Source organism: Pituophis catenifer, unplaced genomic scaffold (genome assembly GCF_029215685.1).
Source record: "Pituophis catenifer annectens isolate HBS135680 unplaced genomic scaffold, rPitCat1.0.hap2 SCAF_1, whole genome shotgun sequence".
NCBI lineage: Eukaryota > Metazoa > Chordata > Lepidosauria > Squamata > Colubridae > Pituophis > Pituophis catenifer.
In genome coordinates, this window is record NW_027256881.1 from 23,098,496 (window position 1) to 23,117,586 (window position 19,091).

The 19,091-nt window shown below is 36.9% G+C and overlaps 1 protein-coding gene across 1 annotated transcript; it reads right to left on the bottom strand.

Moving 5' to 3' along the window:
- Positions 1-495: 495 nt before the first annotated feature.
- Positions 496-18,792, bottom strand: ESCO2 (establishment of sister chromatid cohesion N-acetyltransferase 2). Its single transcript, XM_070946943.1, has 11 exons — positions 18,749-18,792; positions 17,117-18,068; positions 13,262-13,325; positions 12,708-12,762; positions 12,440-12,517; positions 9,772-9,907; positions 9,493-9,624; positions 9,291-9,380; positions 8,650-8,793; positions 1,605-1,786; positions 496-628 (listed from the first exon to the last, which is right to left on the bottom strand). Exons 1-11 carry the CDS (start codon positions 18,790-18,792, stop codon positions 496-498), a joined length of 2,010 nt encoding a protein of 669 aa, XP_070803044.1.
- Positions 18,793-19,091: the final 299 nt, after the last annotated feature.

The following is a 19,091-nucleotide window of genomic DNA, read 5'->3' on the forward strand; positions in this document are numbered from 1 at the left end:
GCATTACATTACCTCCTACATTTCCTCCATAAAAATTACAGCCTTTCAGATGTTACTGAACAGCCATAGTTGGCATAATCATTGGTAAAAAGTGCTGGAAATTAGCTTAGGAACATGTAGCTTAACACACATTTTCTACCCCTGCTTATTCAGTTTCAGCACTGAGGGCTTTTTTTTTACTAAATCTGTCATCAGTCTACAAGAAATGAGTATATTTCCTAGAATATGCTGAAAGTTGTATCAATAAAGACCTAGAGTCATACTTCTTTTTTTTTTAACCCCTTTTAAATGTTACAATCAATTTCAGAATTTAACTTTCAGAATAACTTTAAAAACAATTCACATACCAAATACACACCTGGTATGCTACTAACTCAAATTTACATTAACACATTAAAGCAGTAAACAATGCAATAACAGTACTGACCACATTTTATAAAATAGCCCTTGGTGAAAGAGACGGGCTCATTAACTCGCAGTGGTACAAATCTAGTCTTAGCTAATGAAATTATAAACAAGGAAGTTGGGTACTTTGCAATATTTTGCTGCAAATAGCTTTCCATCTGGCGTTGGATCTGAAAAGGCGATTTCATTGATGCTTAGGGAACAGCCAAATAAAAAAGTCTGCCTGGAAGAAAAATTAAAAGTATCAAAGCAGAATAAGAATATAATTTGTCCTTTTGTAGTTATCTAGGTTTACTATATTTATTTAATAAAAGTTTCAATCAACTATTACAACATTCACAAAAGAAATAAAAGTAGTCCTCATCTTACAACAGTTCATTTAGTGACCATTCAAAGTTACAACCGCACTGAAAAAAAATGACTTATGACCATTTTTCATACTTATGACCATTGCATCCCCATGATCACGTGATTTACATTTGGATGCTTGATAACTGACCCACATTTATGACGGTTGCAGGGTCCCAGAGTGATGTGATCCCCTTTCGCGACAAGCAAAAGTCAACGGGGAAACCAGATTCTTGCTCCATTGAACATGAGTGTATACTACGGGTGTCAAACTCGATTGCATCACGTTACGTATCGTGACTTTTTTGCCTTTGTGGAGCTGGAATGGGTGTGGTCTGTGCGTGACGCATCCGGCCCGCGGCCCACCAGTTGGACAAGCCTGGTGTATGTATATCCTCTATAATTAGCTGAAAAATACCTATCTTCCAATAGAAGAGTACAAGTAGTCGACTTACAGTAGTTCGTTTAGTGACAGTTCAAAGTTATGACAGCATTGAAAAAAGTGACTTAGGACCATTTTTCACACTTATGACCGTTGCAGCATCCTCATGGTCACATGATCACCTTTTGCAACCTTCTGACAAGCAAAATCAATGGGGAAGCCAGATTCATTTAACAAGTTCCAGATTCATTTAACAACTTGTCACTAACTTAACAACTGCAGTGATTCACTTAACGACTGGGGCAAGAAAGGTCATAAAACAGGACAAAATTCACCTAACAAATGTCCCACTTAACTAACAGAAATTTTGGGCTCAATTCGAGGACTAGCTGTATCTGAAAATAAGATGGTTGTGTCATATTTTTTGTGTTACAAAATCTTCAGACCGGACCCAGCACTATTTCCTTACCTCATCACATCCACCAAACGGCTGGCAATGTGCTTCCTCCGCATCAGGCTGAACACCCAGATTCGGCTAATCCCGCAGTAGACATTTTCTGGCTTTGTGGAGCAACACCAGGCACGCTGATGCTCTAGGCTGTTTTTAGTAGGGGACTCCACTGTTATGGGCTCTGAAAGCACTCGGAAAGCCTGCACAAAAGAAAAGTTATCTTAAACAGTACCTAATTGATATTAAAGGATGGTTTACCGGGCTTTAAAAAATATATTTGCCTCCCAAATTTGATATGGCACTTGCTGGGCTGCATCTACCAAAGTATCCTAACTCTTTACAAGTTGACCTACAATTACACATAACTTACAAAAAATTATCTTTATAACATGTTCACACAGTGCTGAATGCCAATTTTAGGTAAGAATGAACTTTCATGAACTCTGATAATTTCCTGCTCCTTGATTGTTTCACCAGTGGTGTCCAACACTCTGAAGTTGAGTCCACATTCATTCTATCATTTTGTTAAAGGCTCCTGAGAAGGAACCTCAGGTGGAGAATTTTGCTAGCACTGGAGATGTCCCAGTGCCTTGCAGACTCTTAAAAGGAGAGGTGTCAAACTCATGGTCAGCGGGGCAGACACATCACATGCTGACCACGCCCACCCCCGTTTTAGCAAAGGGAGAAAGAGTTGTGATATGTCACGTGATGACACGAGTTTGATACCCATTTTAAAGGAATGGCAGGAAGTCATGCACTGAAAAAAAGGCTCACTCTATCTGGATTAGGATTGTCATGCTCCTTGGGAGAAGGGAGAGGGAAATGGACTCTTCAGAAATTTCAGGGAAACTGAAGTGATTGCCAATAAGGCAGCAGCTCACCCTAGAATAAGCTGTCTCCAAATCTCCACCCAAGGTGTGAATTTGGTACTAAGCAACCACCTTTCTCTTCCTATCACGCATGGAACAGAGGGTAATGCAAGAATCCAAAATAAGAGATCTTGTATTCTTGCAAAAACATGCACACCCTTTCTTACTAACTTCAACGGAGTAAATCAGTAGATACTACCTCCCCTCCAACAAGATAGTTACTATAAGGAGCATTTGTCCTAGAAAGATAATCCTACCTCTTTGCCAAAGAACTCTCAAATATGGATGAACTAAAATTGGAAAGATTTATTTGCCCCATTATTATTCACTGATACTGTTAGATAAAACTCAAAGATGTTGATCACAGCAAAGGATCAGATTTCTTAAACTCTCTTCTATCAGGTGCCCAGGTCTCCTGATTTCCCAGAGAAATGAGGGCAATCCAGAAGTAGCTGCAACATTGATGAAAAAGCTGTAGCCATTCTTCTGGACTTAAAGAGATGATTATTTTCCAAAACACCTGAAGACAGGACAAGTAGCAATAGATGGAGGAGAGAACTAACCTAGAACTAAGGAGAAATTTTCTGACAGAACAATTAATCAGTAGATGAACTCCAGAAGTTCTGGAGTTGTGGCTCCAGAACACTGGAGGTTTTAAAGAAGACAACCGTTTGAAATGTTACTGCGTTTCCTGCTTGAGTAGGGGGTTGGACTAGAAGACCACCAAGGTCCCTTCTATTATTCTGTTGTTCTTTTATTTCTTCCTGGACTAATTGTTAGATTCCAAAAATTAAAAGCAATAAAGCTGTTAGGTTCAGCTTGCAGCTTACTCCTAACTTGTTGGTCAGGCAATATATCTGTTTCTTTAAGAAACAACTGAGCCACGTAATCAGGGTTTGCTGAACCCTGTAATTAGGCTACAGTGCATAAATAAGCAGCACAGAGAAGCGTTCCTTCTTCCTGCTTCTTCCGGATTGATACCTGATTGTATCCTGTTGCTTACTGCGTCTGTTATATGGTACTGTATACCAAGAGTTACTAAAGTCTGTTTGCTTTGGTAAGGGAAGATACTTACTGGACTGATATGACTGTTTATGACCTTGGACTGTTTTACTTACACCGAGACTGTTATCTATAAAGTATTATTCTCACACAAGCTGGACGTTTATCTCCTTCCCTGTGTGTTTCTGCTCCGCTCGTTGCACAAGCAACAAATACTTTTTACACACACCCTAACATTGGTTATGGGCCCAGAATGTTCCAGGGCTCTTTAATTTGTTTTTGTGGAAGTGAGAAGTGCAGGCAGTGGGTGTAGTAGTCAAGATGATGGCTTTTGAGCAAGGTACAAGTTATTCTACTATAACCCGGTTGGATGGAACAAACTATGTTACCTGGTCCACAAAATGCTGTCTACTTTTGCGAAAAGAAGGACTGTGGGACATGGTTAATAATCCACCGGACATAACTGCATTGAATGCTGATGACGAAGAAGATGCCAAAAAGATAGCGAAATTTCACAGGGACAACGAGCGTGCTTTATGCATCATTGGCCTGACACTGGGAGACCAGCAACTTGTCCATTTCCGGGGCGAAGAGTCTGCTGCGAGGTGTTGGTCAAAGTTAAAGAAGCTCTACGTTCGTGACTCTGTGGGTGTCCATATCTACCTGACACGGAAATTATTTCGCTTACATCTTCAGAAAGGAGGAGACATGATGGCTCACCTGGACTCTATGACAGGGCTTTTCCAGGAGCTACATGAGAAAGACCTTGTGTTTACTGAACTGCAGCAAGTTTATATTATTCTTTCATCGTTGGATGACAGTTATGACTCTTTTGTTTCATCATTAGAAGTATTGTCTAGAGATGAACTAACATTGGCCAGTATAACTGGTAGGTTACTGGATGAGGCCAAACGTAGGCAAGAACGAGACCAGTTAAGGATGCAACAGCAACCAAAAGTGGAAGCTGTATATGAGAATGTCAATATTGTTAAACGCTGTTATGCATGTGGGGCTAAGGGGCACATTGCAAAATATTGTAATAAGAAAGTGTCTGCTAGAAACTCTGCTAAACCCAGGAAAGGGTGTAATTTAGCAACCAGTTCATCTAATAATATAAAAGATGATTGGTGGGTGATTGATAGCGGTGCCTCTCAATCAATAACAAAAAACAGAAAACTGTTTCTAAATATGAAGAAAAGTACTAAAAAGGTCAAATTAGCTAATGGCTGGAATGTGACTGTAGCTGGGGAGGGACTTGTTCAATGTTCTATCAGTAAGCACCCTTTACCCATGCTTTATATCCCTAGTTTAAAATATAACCTTTTATCTGTAAAGTCACTACTACATTCTGGGTTTACAGTAACTTTTAAAAACAACAAATGTTTGCTTGAATGTGAAGGCACTGTAGTTACTGCAGAATTAGAAAACGACTTATTTGTTATTAGGGATAAGTCATTACTGTTAGTTCAGTCAAAAGCTAAATTTGGAAATGTAAAGCCTCATGATGAATGCGTACATTTATTACATAGAAGGCTTGGTCATCTGAATTTCAGGTTGTTGAATTTGACTGTTAAGCAGTCTAAAGGCATAAAATTAAGGGCTTGCAGCAAATACCTGAACTGTAATACTTGTAACCAGCATAAAAGTAAAGTTACACCTGCAAACCGCTGCAATGGGTTTAAAACAACTAAACCTTTGGAGGTAGTCTTTTTAGACTTAATAGGGCCAAAGAAACCCAGTTTAGGGGGAGCATGCTATATTTTAAGTATAGTTGATCACTTTACTAGATATGGTTTTTGCTACCTTATGAAGTCCAAAAGTGATACGTTTCAATGTATCACAAATTGGCTTCGTTTTGTAGAAAGGAAGCAGAGGTTTAAGGTGAAATGCATTGTTACTGACAATGGAACTGAGTTTACTAACCATCAGTTGGCTAAGTTTTTTAAGGATGCTGGGATACAGCATAAACGTTCTGCCCCTTTTCGGCCAGAACATAATGCATATATAGAAAGAAGAGGCCAGACCCTACAAGCTATGACTAGGACTATGCTGGCTGATGCTTGTTTACCTGATAAATTGTGGGGAGAAGCAATACTATGTGCCAATCATATTTTAAATAATGTGGTGCACTCCTCTACAGGAAAAATACCTTTTACTTTATGGCACGGGAGGAAGCCTGATTTAAGTTATCTACATACTTTTGGTGCACCATCCTGGGTGCATATACCAGTTAGTCAGAGAAGGAAGGACCAACAGAGAGCAAAGAAAATGATTTTTGTTGGCTATGAAGCTAACCATAGGTCCTATAGGTTCTGGGAAAAAGGTACAACCAAAGTTTTGTGTAGCGCTAGTGCTAAATTCCTAGAACATGAAGGCTGGGACAGGTTAGAAAAAGCAGACTATGGTTTTACAGATGTGGATGTTAAGATGGACCATATTCCTGATGATAGTTCATCTGAGATGGATGATAAACCATCTATTAAGGTGGAAGAACAGGAACAGGAATCAGGGTTAGGGGAGGATGAACCCAATATACCTGATGTTAGTCCTGTTATGCCTAGACGATCTTCCAGGGACCGGCATCCACCAGATCGCTATAAAGCCACAGTGGTTTGCCAAGTAGATATCGAACCATCCAGTTATCATGATATAAAATTATATCCAGAAAAGGAGCAAAAAGCCTGGCAAGAGGCAATGGATAGAGAAATTGATTCATTGAAGAGGCTTGGTGTCTATGAAGTTGTAAGAATACCACCAAATGAGAAACTTATAGGCTGTAGGTGGGTCTATAAGGTAAAGAAAAGTGTAGATGGGGTAATAACCCATAAAGCTCGGCTTGTTGCACAAGGGTTCTCACAGACAGATAGAGACTATGATGAGGTTTTTGCTCCAAGTTTACGAGCGAGCACTTTGAGAACGATGCTTGTTTGGGCAGCTAGAAATAAATGCTCTATTACTCATTTAGATGTCGAGACAGCTTACTTGAACGCTCCGTTGAGGCATACAATATACATGAAGAAACCTCCTGGTTACGATACACAGGATAGAACTGAGTGTTGGAGGCTACAAAAAAAGCCTATATGGTTTAAGGCAATCAGGTTACGAGTGGAACCAATGTATAGTGCAGGAATTGCATAACATTGGGTTCTATGAGGGCGTAGCAGATAAATGTCTGTTTAAAAAAGAACAGGATGGATGTGTTTCATTCTTGTTACTCTTTACAGACGACATTGCCATAATTACCAGAACTGACGCTGAGGCCAGAGAGATTATCAGTCAGTTGCAAACAAAATTTAAACTTAGAAATCTAGGACATATACGGCATTATCTAGGGCTGGATATCCTGAAAACATCTAGAGGATTTAAAATATCACAATCTAATAAAATCTGCAAATTGTTGAAAAAATATGGGATGGAATTATGTAAACCTGCCATGACTCCTATGGCACAAGAATTCCAGCAGGATAGTTTGCAGAGTCCACAGTTCAGTAAAGAACTGTATCAATCATTAATAGGCAGTTTGTCGTATTTGAGCAACTGGACACGGCCTGATATAGCTTTTAGTGTTAATCAACTAGCACAATATAGTTCAGAGCCTACTGATAGGCATTGGCAGGCTGCTAAACGTGTTCTTAGGTATCTTAAAAGAACATTGCATTTTGCTATGTATTTAGAACCAAATGCCAATATGATATTAAAGGCATATGCTGATGCCAGTTTTGCCAGAAAATCTACGTCTGGAATAGCAATCATGTTGGATAACTGCCTGATTGGCTGGAAATCAATTCGCCAGAAACACATCAGTTTGTCTACCATGGAAGCGGAGTTTTCTTGTCTATCACTTACATGTACTGAACTGATTTATTATAAACAGTTGATGGAAGATATTGGATTCAAAATGGATTATCCTATTACGGTTTATGAGGATAACCAGGCAGCCATTAAAATGGCAACGAATCTTGCTGTAAAGACAAGGACTAAATACACTGATATACGTTATCTGAATGTTCGGCAATGTGTTAAGGATAACATGATTACATTGGAATATTGCGCATCAGAGGACAATATTGCCGATAACTTTACTAAAGCGCAAGGTGCCATTAAACACACCAATTGTTGTGAAAGATTTGGATTAAGAATCTGAAATGTAACTGATACCACTGTACAATGCATGATTTGGATGTGTATTTTTGTTTCTGTATCTATTGTGTATATTGTCCTGCCCAATGGGGAGAATGTTAGGTTTAGCTTGCAGCTTACTCCTAACTTGTTGGTCAGGCAATATATCTGTTTCTTTAAGAAACAACTGAGCCACGTAATCAGGGTTTGCTGAACCCTGTAATTAGGCTACAGTGCATAAATAAGCAGCACAGAGAAGCGTTCCTTCTTCCTGCTTCTTCCGGATTGATACCTGATTGTATCCTGTTGCTTACTGCGTCTGTTATATGGTACTGTATACCAAGAGTTACTAAAGTCTGTTTGCTTTGGTAAGGGAAGATACTTACTGGACTGATATGACTGTTTATGACCTTGGACTGTTTTACTTACACTGAGACTGTTATCTATAAAGTATTATTCTCACACAAGCTGGACGTTTATCTCCTTCCCTGTGTGTTTCTGCTCCGCTCGTTGCACAAGCAACAAATACTTTTTACACACACCCTAACAAAAGCTTTGCCCAATAAGACATCCTTTACCAGATGTTAGGTAGATCAATTTCTTGAAAACAGTATCAAATGTATGTATCAGATGTATCAATAGTAATACATCATTACTATTCATAAGATCATAAAAGCTACCTTAGATACATCACCTTAACTTTCAATTGTTTTTGAATGTATGTGTGTGTGAGATAGAGAGGGGGGGGGAGGGAGAGAGAGAGAGAGAGAGAGAGAGAGAGAGAGAGAGAGAGAGAGTATTGTAGATATAAACTTTACAAATCAAGCTTAAATATTCAAGGCATACTGTTTCTTATTTGAAATAATTAACACCTTATTGTTATTTCATGTTGTAAGATTCTATTTTAAATAAGTTTAAGTTATGTATTAAATAAAAACAATTTAAAAGGATCTGATTCAAGCCACTGAATTTGGTCAACACTATATGAACAATTCTGAGCTTATCCACCCATTTCAGAACCAATGTATTTCTCTCAATCATAGATTTTTCATTCAACAGTACAAATTGCTTACCTGTCTGACTGGCTCAGCAATTAAGCAGCCAACTATCTTTTTTTCATTGGATACAAACAAGTATGTTTTAGTCTGTGATGGATCAGTCTGTACCACATGTTTAAAGCCAAGTTCATTATCTACAAGTTTGCGTATATCATCAGCCTACATAAAAAAGAAACCCACAGTAATTTAGTTACGTAATCAGATTGGTGTCAACAGGCAACATTTCTAGCAACCATTAGTTATAGAATTATAAAAAGTGCATTTTTTGCTGGAATTCTATTTGGCCACCAAGATTTTTTGGAAAGCAATAAGCACTGGATATTTTGTTTAACATCAAAAATAGGTGACTGGAAAGTTGCTCCTAAAAACTGAACACAAGCTATTTTGTTTACAACTTTTAAAAATTCATAAAACCATGCAATATATTTAGTAATAAAAGATAATTGCAGAAATTATTAGAAAATGGGAATATTTCCTTTTGTAATTTCTTAAATTACAAGAACATTTAACTTGGGCTGAAAGTTATTTAACATTTGGGAGTACTGTATGCATGTTTCCCCCTCAAAATGTAAGAATTATGAAAGAACCCTAAAACTGATAAGTAACTTTGAGAAAAAAAAAAAAAGATCAAGGTTAGAAAAACACTAGTGCGGCACCTTTTTGATGATATATTTTGGATCATTCTGTAGAATCAAGATAATTTTTCCATCCCAGAACTCTGCAACTACATGCTCATTCTTCCAGCTCTACCAAAAAAGGGCAAAAGGAATATGGAAAACAGATTTAGATTAATAAATTTAGCTATGAATAATAATAAAAAAAAGAACAGAGTCTATGTATATCTAACTTCTGTCTTACTGTGTATTTTATTCCCTCAATAAATCTTTGATGATACTGGACATGATGTGCTTCATCCTCTGGGTTGGCAACTGAATAAACCATGCCACATGATTTGCAGATGGTGGCACCAATATGTTTTTGACCAGCGTCCTGTAAAGGCACAGAGTAGTTTAATATGTCATATTGTTCACTCTAAGACATTAGGAGAGACCATTTAGCACTTTAATATGCACATTCAGAAAGAAAATGTGGCATGTCTGAAGCTTTGTAAATGATGGCTGCAAGAAGTATACTCACAATGATCATTTGATCCTTCAAGCCTTTGGCCAGTACTTTTGTCTTCTTGTTGATTTTTAGTTTGGAGGGAGACTTCTGCTTTACTGGACTCAATTCTACATGTGATGAAGGTTGTTCATCTGGAAGAATCTGTAGGCTGAAACAAAGATACAGTATTTGCACCTTACCAATAAAGATTCATAAAATATAGACATTTCATTTCTTAAGACTAACGTTAGGGCTATGAGGTCAAGAAGTCAACAAATTTTCTCCCAGCAGAAGCCATGTTAATTTTGAATGCTGCAACATGGACTTCTACATTTAAGAAATCAGTCCCACTAGACCTTGCACTCTTTTAGATTACAACTCTCACCCCTTGATATTGGTCAATGCTGAATAGGGTAATAGAAATCAATATCCAAATGTAACAGGAAAATAACAGATTGCTTACTTGCTCAATTCAATGACTGTAAACCTGAATTCTAGGGTAATCCTTCTATAACTTCAGTTCAAATACTGGTAGCCCTTACTTAATGGTAATTTTCATTGTTAATGTGTTCATAAGTGCTATGTCACATTATTGCATCACTTGATGATGGCAATCCTGCCAGTCCATATTGCCATTGTTAAGTGAGTATCGTCGGTTGTTTAACAAGGATCATTTCCTGCTGGCTTCCCATAAGCAAAGTCAATGGGGAAGCCACCAGGAAGCTGCAAGTCCCAAGTGGCTTGCAAGCCGGCTGATGGGCAGGTAAGTGGCTGCTGCTGTGTGTAGGCTGCGGAGGGGGAGGGGCTGTTACACAGTGCGGGAAGGTACTGTAGTGTGGTATAAGCATGACCAGGCAGGTGTGCGCTATAGAGTGCAGGAGGGCAACATGCTGCAGGTGGGATCTCATATCTTTAATTGGTAGTGAGTTTTAATTGGGCCAAATTTATATATCTTTTAATTGTTTTTAATATTTGTACTGCATGTTTTTTAATTTTGGCTGTACACCGCCCTGAGTCCTCAGGGAGAAGGGCGGTATAGAAATTTAATTAATAAATAAATAAATTAAATAAATAAATATTCCATGACTGGATCTTCAGGAGAAAAAAACAGCAAGACTGGGAACAACTTGGAACTTTTCCTGCCAGCTTTCCCATTGACTTTGCTTATGGGAAGCTGGCAAGGTCACAAACGGTGATCATGTTATTGACATTGCAACCATTGTAAGTATGCGCCAGTCATGTGATTTCGGGGATGCTACAACAGCCAAAATTTCAAAGCCCGATCATAAGTACCACTTGTTCAGCACTGTCATTACTTTAAACGTTTGCTGAATGAGTGGTTGTTAAAAGAGGACTTCCTATACAACATTCCTGCAGCTATTTCTTCTCCTTTATTTTTTTACGTGTCCCATGAGCCAGCTTAGGCTGATATGTACAGTGGCCAAGGGACCAAGTTGATTGGAATTCCAATAGGCACCTCAATTCTTGTTTAACACTAATATAATGGCATATAAGAATGCAGGAAGAGAACTCTTAACAGCTGCCCTACAATCTTATTTTTTTAGCATGTTTTGATTGGTTGTAGCATAGTCAGTACATGGGCAAAGTATCATTTTAATCTAATGAAAAACAATATTATATTCTCTCGCATAGTTTGAAATATTTATATTACTTTTAAGCAGAAATTCTTTACAATCAACCAATAATTGTCCATAATTTTACAACCCAGATGTGCTATGTCTATACAATGTTAGCAGACAGTACTGCTCTCTATTTTGAGTGATTAACAAAACCAAATGATGTAATAATTAATACAATGCTCCATGTTTTGCCCCCAATAAGCAGGCTTTCCTGATTGTATGAACTTAAACTTCAGTATGGAAGCATAACTTGATTCATAAACACAGTTCTTCAGATGTAACAATTCGCCTATTAGGATTACTCAAGGACAATAATATTCAGCAAAAGAATCTTTTTGGTAACCTGAATCATGATGCAATCAATAGCTAATTAGGTAGCAAAATGCCATTATTTATTATTTCAAGATTAGTATAATTTATGATAGCAGAAAGTTTCCGTAACATTGTAGGGAGCCATAGAAATAATCTTGGAGAAGGAATTTAGAAGTTGTTACTTCAATAACAGCTGCTGGAGCTTAGGTTAGCTCTGAAGTGTTTTTGTGTAGGGTGGGGGAGGTCAAGAGAGTACGGAAAAACTTGGATTTTCTGGTTTATAAAAGGACTATAGGTAGTCCTCGATCTGCAATCATTTGTTCAGTGACTGTTCAAAATTATGAAGTGCTGAATGAAGGATGATCATGTGAGTTCTGGCTATCCAAGTCCCGAGATCACACGACTGTGATTTGGATGCTTGGCAACTGGTTCGCGCTTGCAATCAGCTGCAACACCCTGCAATCACACCATCACCATTTGCAACTTCCCTTGCCTGCTTCCCCAGAAAGTCAATCGAGAGGCTGGCAGGGAAGGTTGCAAGTCACTGTGGTAAGTTTCCCCTACTCTTTGTGCTTGCACTGCACTGCACTGACTACTCATCCACCTCTGTACAATCTCCACAATCCTCACTATGTCTCCTTCATATCCTCCCAACCTGCACAACCTCTTGTGCATCCCTTTCAACCTTCTCCAAACCTCCCATGCACTGCCTCCCTCCCTCCCTCCCCCACTCAGCCTCAGATGCTTACCTGCCTGCTGTCCTTACTTCTTGCTGTCTTCCCCACAGATTTGCTTTTGTGAAGATGGAAGCTGCCTTGCCCAATGACCTTAGGAATTTAGTTAACAATGGTAACTGCAGCTTACAGAGATTGTTGCTGCTAAGTAGTGTGATTATGCTTTATGACCACACCTCTTACAGATGGAAATTCCAATCCCAATTGCCATAAGGGCTTACCTCTATAGGAAATTCTTCATCTGCATTATATAATTACTGAGAATATTACAGAACTGACATACCTTTTTTTGTTGCTGGGAAATGTTCTGAACAAAGAATGGACATTGTCTGCCAAAACTGATATTGGGAAAAAAATAATTTCTTTTATTATAAAGTAAAATTTATATCCACCCATTTGCATTATTCATAATAGTGTGCTACAGATCTCAAAAGGAAGAGCTTAAGCTATTTTTGAGAATCAATATAGCTTGACCACCAAAAGTCATAAGCCTGCTAGATTTCAACTATCACTTATAACAAGTTCTCCTGCAGTAGATGGAGCATGTAGACATCAACTACCCTCCTGAAATTTAGGAGTGAAGGAAACCAGGTCTTCCTGCCAAAGGAATATCAAGGTCTGAAGGCAATGGCTAAAAATATCCATTCCCAAGGTCACACCAGATAATATACAAGACCTGGAAAGACCCTCTTCTGTCTGATCAGATTGGGAGAAAATGATCTCTCAGATAACCTGATATATATCTCAGACCTTAAAAGTGGCAATTGGCACCATGAAATGCACCTGGAAACCAACTGGTAAACAATGGGAGATTAGGATCACCTATAAATAACTTACTGGAAGAGGTAACCTTATATTTGTTTGTACTGTCAGATGGTTTCTTTGAGTTTTCTTCCAAAACCTGTAAAAAAAAATTGAAAATACAAATTGAAGTGTCCCTCAGTGCCAATTCTATTGGGACCTTGAGTCCTACAGGTTATGAAAATACAGGTACTGGAAGTGGAAAATTAAACTATAATTAATAAACAGTCAGTACAATTTATTAAATTATTAATGAGACAAATGTCATAAAAGGCCATTAAGTGATCATGTGTTATTCAATAATTATAATTATCACCTACACAGAAATTTTAAAGAATTAATCTACTGGAGATATAACACATTCAATTCAATGGGAGAAACACAAAAAGTAGGCTCAAAGAATAGTGGGAAAAGCAAGGAATTCAAGAAGTGATTCACTAATGAAGCATCGATAGGATTTGGCAAGGAAATCAGAAAAATAATACAAATGTTAACAATACAATGTTTTGCCACAACAAAGGAAAATTGGATTATGAATATGCCCTTTACACATCTGTACAAGTGCAACAGGATGAACATTTGAACTTATTTTTACTTATTTATCTACTTATCACATTTTTGACCTGCCCATCTCCTGCAAAGAGGGACTCTGGGCAGTGTAAAATAAAATGAATAAAACTTACTATAAGATGCAGCTTAACTTTGGAAAACTGTAAAGCAAGGGGTCTCCACGTTTGGCAACTTTGACTTGTGGACTTCAATTCCCAGAATTCCTCAACCAGCTTTGCTGGCTGAGGAATTCTGGGAGTTGAAGTCCACAAGTCTTAAAGTTGCCAAGCTTGGAGACCCCTGCTGTAAAGGATTTCTGGTTGACAAAGAGAAACAGCAGGGGGGGGGTACGTTACCTTATGGGGCAGAGCTGGGCAGCTTTTGCTGCTTGGAATTATGAAAAATATCTTACAACTTTTGAAATAAATGGGAGAAAGAAAATTACCCAACTGAATTGGAATACTTGTTGTTCTGTCTCCTTTGCTGGATAATTAACGGCCATTTTTATATGCTTCTTGGGGAATTTACCAAATTAGAATAACTCAAAACGAAATGATCACTTCAGGAATAAAGTATCAGGAAAATAAGATGTTTTGTTTTGATCTTTCTTGGATGGAGAAAGGGGAGAGAAGAGTAATTGGGGATCACTGATATTTTAAGTGGTTATCCTAACAAAAGACAGTAGTTAAGTAAGCCGATTCAATAATGGGACAAGCACTCTCAGATTATTTAATAACAGATTATTTAATAACTAATAACAGATTGTCCCAAGATTTAGTCTACTTCTTTCACATCACAAAAGTATAAACTGTATCTATGTATGTAGTGAGAACAGTTAGATCTAATCTTGCTTACTTCTTTCTTTAAAGTGTATTTTTTATAAATGTTAATCAGAGGATGCAGAGAGGTTACAAGAGCTGGGGAAATACTTGCATATGTTCAAATACATGCCTTGGTAATACTTAGCCTGAGTTTTAATAACATCAAGACATTTCTTGCATTTTTTCACAACTGGAAAGCAGCATCTCCTTTCAAGTGCAAGTTGCTTTCACTCAACCTGTGTGAGATCTTCCTGACAATTTTTGTTGTTGTACAAGATATAATATCCCACAGAACAAAGCAGCCCCATAGAAAACATAGAGAGTATTGATAGGTGCAAATATATATCCTAATACTGAAAAACCATTGTTAATGAGAAAAACATGAAGTACGTTCATATAATAGTTACAGAGCTGCAAGCTTATGACTACAGTTAATAGATTAAAGTGGCTGGCTTGATTAATGGTTTTTCCTATGAGGGAGGAACAAAGAATGTTGCCAGAGGAAGTAGATTATTTCCCTGCTTACTTAATTTTTTAAAGGACTTGCCAAACCTACCTAAGGCAAGTATATTTTCCTAATCTCCTGTTATCCTGATAAAATCTAAGGATCAGCCATGAAAATTGAGTGGCTGAAAGGAAGTAAAGTCATTTGTGTTTGAAAAAAAAAATCTTTTAAAATAGTATTCATGGCTTCCAATAGAAAAGAACTCGTGGCTTGATCATGAATGGGACATTGCTGAATAAAATTCTCTATCTGCTAATTTTACAGAGTAATCAGTCCTGTTTATTCCAGCTTCTCTGAGAAGCCAGCTAATATTGTTTAATAATAAAAACTAACAATTAACTCATTTAACAAGAGGACAAGTACAAATATTCTTAATAGTGATGGATGCAATATGTAAGAGCTGAAAGGAACATGAATGAAGCCATTGTTTTAGATATTGCTCTAGTCTAGGTCAAGCCTTTCAAAAAAAAAAAAAAAAAAAAAAAAAGTTACCAGAAACCAGAAAAAGAATTGTTTTTTTAATCCAAAACAGTCTGTTAATAATAGTCCAAGTTGCTATATTAGTGAGATAGTTACTTTTGAAAACAGGGTGGATTTGATTTAAATCAAGTCAATTTAAATCACAATTTAAATTACTAGTAAAAAGGCTTGATTTAAATCAAATCGATTTAAATCATAATTTTTAAAGAGCAACTGTCATCACTGTCCTGCAGCGGCTCCTCCGACCCGCTGTTGACTAACTGACAGTCCCATTCACTTTAATGGACTGGCTGGTGATGCGGCAGTGACATAAGGCGAGGGACGTGGCAGGCAGCAGGTGAGTGAATGCCTGCTAACAGGCGCTGCCATGATGGATCTGAAATGACAGGTGCTCTTTAATATTATATTTATAAGCTGCTTAGAAGGTTTGACTTTCATTTTTACTGCTTGCCCTTCCTCCTCACACTTAGAGCCTGGTGGTACAGATGCATTTCTCTTCAAACAATCATACATTGTAGTGTACATAGATTTGCAAAACAATGGGATAAAGGAATATTCCTGAACTTTGTTTTACAATTTATCTCAGGGTTACTGTGAAATTGTAAATGCATCAATACAGTACACGTTATCTCAGCTTGCAGAGCTTGGATTCATTGAATGAGTTTATCAAAAAATGTAAATATTGCAGCATATACAGCCTCGTGCTACATAACTAAGCTCCATTTCATGCTGAATAAACTAAATTATTAATGTATCTTAAATAGAAAACTATCTTTAGTTAGATTTTACTCCAAAAGCATTTTATTAAAATAAATTTGATAAAAATAAAAAAAAATCAATTTAAATAAAACAATTTTTAAAAAATCATTGATTTTTATCCACCGTTTGAAAATAACTTTAAAGTGAATCATCAGTTTAAAGGCCCTTAGAAATATTTCCTATGTCCTCAACGTAGATTCTGTACATGGAGAACAGAGGACTTCTAAACTTGCCATACCTTACATATGATGATACTAGGTTTAACCTAGCTGATATCTATCCAGCTTTAATATTCTGATTAATTTCCTATAGCTCTGATAAATGAATCTGTTTTTTAGTCAGTTTTAACATAGTTTTTTGTTAATTGTGTGTATTTTATTATTCCTGATTTGGTTAACCGAGTTTAGCCACATCACATCTTAAAATAAAAGCACTTAGTGTTAAAAATAAATATATGAAATATTTTGATTTGTAGTCCTGCATGTTCTGGCAAATTAGCATAAAGATAGGGTTGAGTTTAGGCAGGACTGCGGGGTCTTTCAAAACACTCTGAAATTCTTAACAACCTGAGATATTTGTTAAGCTACGAATTATATGACCTTTCCAAATAAATCAGTCTGTTTATCCATGTTACAACCTTCAAGGGTCTTCAAGAAGCAAACCCTATCTTTATAATTTGACAGAACATGCAGGACTATAAATCAAAGTCACTGAATTAAGGAATTTAATCTCTTTTCAATCAAACTTACTAGATAAATGTTCATAAATTATGCATACCTCTTTCCCAGCATCAGTTTCTTTCTGAGCTGGAGACTCCAAAGAACCAGAGTGAGGAATCTGAAGAAGCCTAGAATTTGGTAATGATTTAACTTCACCCAAAGGGCCCTTAATATGATTTTTATTACATGTCTTCTTATCCTCAATATCAAGATTTTCTTTTGGGGATACATCTGCTTGGTTTTCTTCCCTGCCAGTTTTAGCTGCTTTGCTTTCAGAAGATAAGCGTGTTTTGGTATTTGTGAGGAGATTGTCCTGCTTCTTGCTTTCTGTGGTATTGTTAATAAATTGGAGAGATCTTCGGGGTGAAAACACCTTCTTAGAGTCACAGTTCCCCCTCTTTCCAGTGGCAAAAAATGCTGCCCCTGTCTGGAGTTTTAACATAGGTTTGAACTTCATGGTTAGAACTCTAGAAGGACCTTCTGTTTTCTTTTCTACAGCATAATGTTTATTCTCCTTCCCCTTAGGCTTAGGTACAGCCATTTCTATTTTAGCTTTCTTGGTATTTCTTGAGGTCTTGGCCTGCTTGGAAACAGCTGAGCGTTTGGAAGTCTTAAGATGTTGCAACTTGGCCTGTACCACTTCTGTCTTGTTAGCAATAGGTAAATTTGCATAATCATTTCTGGAATTTACATGAGATTCCTTTGCTTGTTTTCTTTCCAGTATACTTTGAAATGTATTTACTTTACTGTAAAAGGAATTGATTGGCACAGTGGAATTATATGTAGTGCCAGACACTGGAGATGTTCTCTGTAGGAATGCATTTGATTTTACTTTTGGTACATCTGCTGTCTGCAATGGTGAAGTATTAAGTTCCTCCAAGCTGGTTGAATTTTTGAGCAAGTTCTGAGTTTTTTTATCTTGGAAACTAGAAGGTTTTCTTGTTGGAGATGCTTCTTCAGTGACTTCCATCCTCAATCTTTTTGCTGGAGTCTCATTTACCAGCTGTAAACTATAAAAAGTACACATTTACTCTTTACCCATCTCAGAACTAATTCAGCAACCATACTGTATTATAGCTTAAAAATAATACTTGTTACTTTAAAAATTTAGAATCTATGACATTAAAATAAAACTTCTATTGAATGTACTGTCTTTTAAAACTAAATTTGAATTAAAAACTTCACTGGGTCTGAGGAACATTGTTCCTTTCAACAGGAAATGTAAATTTAGGTCAATTTTTGCCTTCTTAAATTGGATAATAAAATATTAAATATGAGGAAGAATCTATCAGTTTAATGTGCTTTATGTACTTAACAGCAAATAACTTCATATACCACAATTCTGATTTGTAGCTTTCCAAAATAAATTGAAACACACACACACAGATATATAAAGTTTATTTTAAAATACTTCTAGTAGTAACAAGAAATTCAAGAATTTCTCTGGAACAGTCTCCTGTTCAAGTAGGCATTCAGGAAGATGAAAAACAGAACTGTTCCAGAAGGCATTCAAACAGATCAGTCATGTCTCTTCTATTTTTGAATTGTTGTTTTATTACTTAATTTTTATGCCTATTGTGGAGATTTTAAATTATTTTTGTTTATATTGTGTTAATTGATGAGGATTGATAGTTGGTATAAATAAAATAAGTAAAATACAATATTCTTATAAATGGCTTTTAAAACTCACCTATTATAACAGCGTTTTCTTTTTCTTGGAGTAACAGCTGCCATAACCTGAGTAAAGAGCCTGTAAATTAGAAATGTATGTTTTAAAAACTGCAGTTTTTCATTAGGAGATTTAAAATTAACAAAGCTGGCACAAGAGTCTGCATCTCTCACATGTCCTTGCTTGCCTTTTTCTTATGCCAATTTATACTGTCTTCACCTACAGTTAATTTGGTGTATTATAATAGCGGTTTCAACATACTTGGTTAAATATAGGCATGCCAAAACAAATTTTGATGGTAAAACCTGCTCTGCAACATAAGATTTCAGCTTTAATCTCTGGCATTGCTACAGATGGTGAAAAA

What these genes read in the sequence shown, in the direction of transcription:
- ESCO2 (XM_070946943.1), bottom strand. Translation starts at nt 18,792, where the DNA reads ATGGCAGCTGTTACTCCAAGAAAAAGAAAACGCTGTTATAATAG. An exon ending in ATATAAGGTTACCTCTTCCA is followed by an intron (nt 12,763 to 13,261) that starts GTAAGTTATTTA and finishes TCCCAATATCAG; the next exon opens with TTTTGGCAGACAATGTCCAT. An exon ending in GAAGTAAGGACAGCAGGCAG is followed by an intron (nt 9,908 to 12,439) that starts GTAAGCATCTGA and finishes TCTTTGTTTCAG; the next exon opens with CCTACAGATTCTTCCAGATG.